The 6,997-nt window shown below is 53.9% G+C and overlaps 1 protein-coding gene across 1 annotated transcript; it reads right to left on the bottom strand.

Annotated features, from left to right (window-relative positions):
• Nucleotides 1-1,923: 1,923 nt before the first annotated feature.
• HTR1B (5-hydroxytryptamine receptor 1B) lies at nt 1,924-5,352 on the bottom strand. The gene is made up of 2 exons (XM_062571060.1): nt 4,103-5,352; nt 1,924-3,045 (listed from the first exon to the last, which is right to left on the bottom strand). Exon 1 carries the CDS (start codon nt 5,316-5,318, stop codon nt 4,164-4,166), a length of 1,155 nt encoding a protein of 384 aa, XP_062427044.1. The 5' UTR covers nt 5,319-5,352; the 3' UTR covers nt 1,924-3,045; nt 4,103-4,163.
• Nucleotides 5,353-6,997: the final 1,645 nt, after the last annotated feature.

The raw sequence follows: 6,997 nt of genomic DNA, 5'->3' as shown, positions 1-6,997 counted from the left end.
GCAAGACACACTGCTTCTGTAATGAAAGACTGAAACAACATGAACTTACACACTTTTGGAATTTTAGGAGTTTACCTGTAGAATCAAGAAGAGTACCATGTCATGTACCATGACAAAGTAATGCAGAGCCAGCCTCCTCTCAGTCTCTGCCATGGGAGTACGGACACAGGGAGTACTGAAAAGACAGCCTCTCCTAGAAAAAATTTCAGATGCTCCATCTTTCCAGAGGAAGAGCCTAGTGACCAGGTGCAGCAAGGGAGCAGAGAGGCAGGAGGGCAACATCCCCAGATCCTGGGTGTTCCCTGGGAACTTCGCAGAGTCAAAATTCCTGGGGCAGCTCCCTGGCTCCTCACATCCCTGACAGACTCCACAAATCACAGAGGGAATAGCTCATTGAGACCATCCTTCCTAGCTTAAAACAAGCAAGGCAAACCTTTCCCTCTTGGAATATGTTTTGCAGATTTATTAGCCAGCAATGTTTGCCCTACATTTCTTCTGCAGTGTGATGTGTGTCTTCTCACTGATGTGTGTCCTCACCCTACCTGTCTCCCTGTGGAAATGGTTTGCTGAAGTACTTGAGGCTGCTCAGCTAAAAGCAAGTCCTTTAACTGGTGTATTATTCAGCAGTGTTCCAGTTAACCTTGTTCTTCTTCTCTGGCCCAAAGTTACTCAGCGCGATTTCCACACTGACCGTCTTCCCAGTCCCATGGTTATCTTAAATGGTTGTCTGTGCAGCAAGTTCAGACCCTCAGCATAAACTTGGAAGGATAATTTCTTGATAAATTAGTTTTGCCACTTCTTTACAAAACTTTCATATCACAAAGAGGAGCTGGGAGTATTTATGGCTGGTTGTTGAAGATAAATGTACAGTCTGGTCTGAGGACCAGAAATGTCCAACTCCTGAATTTTGTACTCTCTCTATCTTCTTCTGGAAACAAGTTATGTAACTTTGTAAAACTCATAGAAAAGTTAACTCTATGTAGAAGTGCTGTAAGTACTAATCTTATGGTCTAATTTTCCATTTTGTATACACCTAGGAAGCCTACTGATTTCACTGAGAATTTGGGTAAAATAAAATTCATCCTGCTATTACAAGGCTGGAAATGATAAATTAGAGAACAGGATAAGAGTTGTTAGATATCATCTTCCTTGCTTTCTTCAACCTATATATGTAAAAAATTAAATTTAGAAGGAATATAAGCACTTCAGTCAATGAATCTAGTGTTTTAGAAGATTACTCTGATTACATTCATCTTTAATAATTTAAGAGGCTACTTTCTAGAATCATAGTATATTAGTTCTCCTTTTACAGAAGTATGCAATTTTGAGGTAAGTCATCTGGATATCTTAAAATTACTTAAAATGTTTATTTTCCATTACTTCAATTTATATCTTTCAGGCTTATTTCCTTCACGTAAACACATTTTCCTCTTTGCAGTTAATGGTAGTTTCAAAGGCACAAAGGTTTAGGTTCTCTTTCTACTGTTCAATTAAATAAATAAATTCTTCTTACTTAAATGAATCTCTGAAGAATAACAGGTAGATAAATCATGTAATGTTTTTCCAGTCTGTATAACAGCCCCCCATCTAGAACACATACATAGAATTTTAAAAGAACATTAATTACAATACCCACCAAGTGTTAAAATAAGTTTTGCTTGCTTTTAATGGAATAAGATAAATAGTTGTGAAAACATCTAATAATTTAATCTAGAATTGTAGAGAAATGGCAAGAAACTAGTTAGGATAAAAGTAAAGCTGCCTATTAGAAATCTGACTGCTAACTAAAACTTGCAATTTGAGCCTTCCTCAATTGCTTTCTTGAGTGACTCATCAAATCAGCTTTACCTAAAGAGTCAATAGTGATAAACCAGGTGAAGCAATAAGTACTCCTTTCAGTAACACAATTGCTACCAAAGACTCTTGAGAACACAGTAAAGCGTTTTATTGTTTATACTCATTTTCATTTACACATAGGAGGAACAATCAATGCAGTTCTATCAACAGCAGGTGGACCATATCCTGAAACTCTAACTTTGCCTGCTGAATATACGTAGAGTTGTCTTAAGGTCTGATCAAAAAGAGAGAAAAAAATGGGGGATGGGGAGGGAGAAGGAGAGAGAAGAATAATTTTGCTAACATCAGTTAATTCACAATTTATGGGTATTTATTTTGCAGGTGGTATAGCTCTTAAAGAGCAAACTGCTTCACTTCTCTACAAAATAGACACTAAATAATGTAATTATTTAGAGGATTCTAATTTTTGCAGTGGTTCATGCAGTAAGGGTGTGCAACTGACACAAAATGGAAAACTCGATTACAACATCAAACTGCTACTTCTAATCCCAGATGGTTTATGGAAAAGGTAATGACCTTCGGACTTCTTATCTTTTGTTCTTGGGTTATGGAGTAGTAGTAAGAAGTATTTATAAAGGCAACTATGAGGACAGACTATAGATATGCAGTGCAGGTCTACAACTCTTGTTTCTACAGAATTTGCATTTGCTATTGTTTTCAAATACAAATAAAACTTCTGCACACTACTACTTCTCACATGTGTTCAGCTGAAGGAGTCATTTACAGAGTTTACTGTGATGCTCCTATTTTTAAACGCTCCAGTTTTTCTCCTCTAGGCTTCCTAAGCGAAGTGAGCAACTCTTTCCACTGAAAGAAATTACAGGTGTGCAGAAGTACAACTATGCTACTAACACAGACAGAGACAACTGTGCTCTTGTGCACACCCCTACAACCGGCTGGAGACCAAATAAGAAGTTAAGCCTGCAAAATAAATGGAGTTTACTTTCGAAATATTTCAAACTTTTTCTTCAATCCGGATGAATTATAGACCTTGATTCAAGGCTGCCCTCTTTTTTGCAACTGATCTGCGTGACTATTGGAACAGCATCTTTGCCAGAGTCACTACACTGAAATGCTGAGCTGAGCAGTTTGGTGGCAGTGTGTATTGACGTTTTTGCAGCATCATGGGTCTGGCAACTGTGCTGGGGGAAGTTTCAAGCAGTGGGTCTTTACAATAGCAACTTGATTCTGCAGACAAAAAGCAAAAGATTGGCAGAATTATTAAACTATCACAATAATGGCAAGTATGCATTCTGCAGAACGTAGCACCGAGTATAGCTGTTAGAGAGCAGCCGCTTTTGTCAAAGGTGCAGAAAAGCACAGCTTTTCAGTGTGTGAAGAGAAACATAAAGGCGTGGAGCTTTTCATGGTAGCTGAAAGGTAAGTTTTCTTCTAAGGATCCCTGGTCTCCAGCCCCGGCTCAGACCGGACGCCGCTCGCAGCAGGAGCCAGAGCCGAAAGGAGGCCAGAAACTAGGCTGAAGTTTCCCACCAACTAATCTAGGGCCCGTCCTACCTTCCTTCCCTTCCAAGAGAAACTGGCCCTGGATTTCCACGGGGCTGTCTCCGACTCTGTCTCGCGTCCGCGGCCCGGGGCGGGGAGGGCGGACCGAGGACAGCTGCCCCCCCGCTCCTGCCGGTGGCACCGGGGGTCCCGCCGGGCGGGGATGCTCCAGCCGGGCCCCGCCCCAGTCCCTGGCCTCCCCCGGGAGCGCTGCAGCGCCGGGCTAGGAAACAAGTGCCGTTTAGCACTAATTGGGCTTAACATTGGCATTAGCATACGAGATGGCGGCAGACTGGTTTAGTAGATGGAATAAAGAGCAGATTGCCGTGAGTCACTCCCTGCGAGCTTGGGGGGCGGGGGGGGGGGGAACCGTGTGAAATGTCGGGAGCGTGCAGCATCGCCGCCGCTTGCGAAGAGGCTGAACGCCAGGCGAGTGCCGTCCCGGCTCGGCGCGGCGCGGCTCGGCTCGGCGCGGCGCGGCTCGGCCGCGCTCGCCCCCGGGGGCCGCGCGGCGCCCTGCGCGCCGCTCCTGCCGCTCGCCCGCGGGGCTCCCCCGTCTCACGAGGCGGGCTGCAAAGCCGCTCTCGGCCGCGATCGGGGGAAAAGGGCCGGATCGGTTTCGGGGGCCGGATGCCACCCCTCCGCCCCGGCACCGACCCGCTGCTTCCGAGGCTGCCCCGGCCCGGGCGCCGAGCGCCGCCCGCCGCGCAGCGGGGCGCGGGGCCCGCGGGAGCGCACCTACCTGTGGCGTCGGACGCGGGCGTGCATGGGGGCAGCGCCGGAGAACACATCGCATTCAAAATTCAGCTTGTGCATCGGAAACGTATGAGTTTGTGAAAAGCTTGTTTGAAGTCTTCGTTAGACATAGTATAGATGATGGGGTTGATGAGGGAATTGAGATATCCAAGCCACGTGAAAAAGTCAAAGATGGCCATGTGGAACCAGCAAGCGTCCTTGCAAATAGGCAACACCAGGCTGATGATGAAAAAGGGCAGCCAACAGACGATGAAGGCTCCTAAAATAATCCCTAAAGTCTTTGTAGCTTTCCGCTCCCTAGCGGCCGTGAGCTTCTTTTTCTCCAGCAGGGCATCCGAGACCTTCACTTTCACCTGGTTCATGTACACCGGAGAGCCCGTTTCGCTGGATCCCTCGGGGGCCTTAGAGTTTATGGACGTGACGGAGGAGGACGACCCCGGGGAGTCCGTGATTAACTGAGCCCGAGTTAGTCTTTTACCTGCTTTCTTTGGCGTCTGCTTCAAAATCCTCGACCTGGCTTCCACGTAGATCCTCCCATAGAGGGCTATCAGCAGCAAGGTGGGGAAGTAGAAGGCTCCCACCGTGGAGTACACGGTGTAGAGGACGTGGTCCGTGTTCACCACACAGTGGGAGACCTCCTCGGCCTTCGCCTGCCGCCAAAACAAAGGGGGCATGGAGATGCAGATGGAGAAGACCCACACCAGGGCGATCATGCCCGCTGCCCGCTTGGCAGTCCTTTTCGTGGAGTACTCGACGGCGTCGGTGATCGCCCAGTACCGGTCCAGGGCGATGACACAGAGGTGCAGGATGGACGCCGTGCAACAGGTGATGTCCGAGGACAGCCAGATATCGCAGACGATCTGGCCCAGCGTCCACTTCCCGGTCACAGTGTACATGGTGCTGATGGGCATGACGAGGATGGAGACGAGGAGGTCGGTGACGGCCAGCGAGGCGATGAGATAGTTGGCCGGCGTGTGGAGTTTCCTCGTCTGGTAGACCGTGGCGATGACAAAGGCGTTGGAGAGCACCGTGGCCAGGGTGACGAGCGCCAGGACGACGGCGAGCACGATCTTCCCGGAGAGCGGGGTGCCATCCTGGTAGATGCCTTCCTCGGCGCTGCAGTTTCGGCCGTGGTAAGAGTCGTTGGCGGGGAGCAGCGGCAGCGGGGCGGCCGCCGCCTGGCAGGGGCTCGCCGGCTCCATCCCTCCGCGGCCGCCGCCCCCGCAGCGGCGGGGCGCAGCGCGGCGCGGCGCGGCTGGGGGCCGCTACCCCGGCAGGACCCCGTCGGCGCTGGGGGAGGGCTGCAGCATCCCCGCGCCGGCACCACCTCCCTCCCGCCCTCCCCCCTCTCCCGCCCTCCCTCCCTCTTTCCTCCCCTCCCTTCCGGGAGCACCGAGGGAAGGAGCTCGGCTCGGCGGAGGCTCACTCCCCTCGTGCGCGGGAGCAGGGCAGCGCGGCGGCCCGCGGTGCCCGCTCGCCCCGCCAGCTCATGGCCCCGCCGCCTGCCCGCGCAGCGCGGCCAGCCGCGGGCATGGGCGCGGGGCCGCCGCGGGGCGCCGCTCCCCCGCTGGCCCTAGGCGCAGCCCCGCCGGCCGCGGCCGCGCACCGCGTCTCGACGGGCGGCGCGGCAGCGGCGGCAGCAGCGGCAGCAGCGGCGTGGCATGCCCGCGGGCGGCGGCCTCCCCCCCGGGGCTGCGGGCGCGACGGCGCGGGCGGCGCGACAGCTGCGAGGCGAGCGGAGCCGCCCCGCCGGGCCCGGCCTTCACACGCAGCCCGCCGCGGCAAGTTTGCAGCCGCCGCGGGTGCGGGAGGAGCAGGAGGAGGAGGAGGAGGAGGAGGGTCCGCGGGAGGCAGGGGGAGAAGCCACCTCCCACGGCGCCCCGCCGCGGGCCATGCTGTCGGGGCGGCCGGGGCGCGCTCAGGCAGCCGCGGGCAGGGGCCGGTGTGAGGCAGCGGCGAGCAGCCGCTGCCCCTTTATAGCGGGCGGGCGGGCGGGCGGCGCGGCTCCCCCCGGCCCCGAGCAACCGGTGCCGCTCCCGGGCGGGCTGCCCCCCTGCCCGGGGGGGGAGGAGCCGCCGCCTCCCAAGACCCTCCCTCCGCACCCCACCGCAGTCCGACAGGGGGGTCCCGCCGGCCGCGCACCGCGCCCTTTGCGTGCCTCCATCCCTCTGTCCGTCCGTCCGTCCCTGCACCCCTCCGTGCGATGCGGGTGCCCCAGGCCCCTCGCCTGTCCCCTTCCGCTCTTGCATCGCGTCCGCGGCGTCGCAGGGACCGGGCGATGCGCTCAGCTCCCCACGGGTGACCGCGGCCGAGCGGCGGCCCCGCAGCCTCCCGTCCCACGCCGGAGCTGCCGTGCGGCTCAGCCGGCCCGACGGCCGCTGGGGGCCGGGCCGGGTCTGCAAGGAAAGGTCCTGGCGAGCAGGTCGGTGCGGGGCAGGGGCACGGCCCGAGCAGGCAAGGGACTGCTGCCGGGTACTGCTCCCTGCCGGCCAGCCTCGCTGCGGCTGGGGGCAGCAAGTCCCACTAGAGCACACTGCCTGCTTTACACTTCACCTTTTAGCAAGCCAACGCCTCCTTGGCACAGGTTTTCATTTTTTTTTTCATTTTTTTCTTTTTTGATATATTTGGAAATGCACATCTGCAACTGAACAGCCATGAAGTGCCCTGCAAGATCCTTGCATACTTTTTTTTATTTTTTTTTTTATTTTTTTTTTTTTTGGCAGAGTGGGAGCACACTTTTGTCCATGTCCAGAGCTCCTGCAGGCATTTGTTCTGTGCAGCTGAAGGCAGGTTTCACATAGGAACATCTGACGTTGCTTGTGCTAGGTCAGTGTAATTCCAAGCTCACTGCAAAGTCTATGCTCCAGCCCTCAAATAAATA

This window comes from Rhea pennata, chromosome 3, assembly GCF_028389875.1.
Source record: "Rhea pennata isolate bPtePen1 chromosome 3, bPtePen1.pri, whole genome shotgun sequence".
Taxonomy (NCBI): Eukaryota; Metazoa; Chordata; class Aves; order Rheiformes; family Rheidae; genus Rhea; species Rhea pennata.
Note: the sequence above shows the minus strand (reverse complement) of the source record. Positions and strands in the feature narration are given on the sequence as shown.

Excerpts from the sequence above, each read along its gene's own strand:
- HTR1B (XM_062571060.1), bottom strand. The coding sequence starts at position 5,318 with ATGGAGCCGGCGAGCCCCTGCCAGGCGGCGGCCGCCCCGCTGCCGCTG.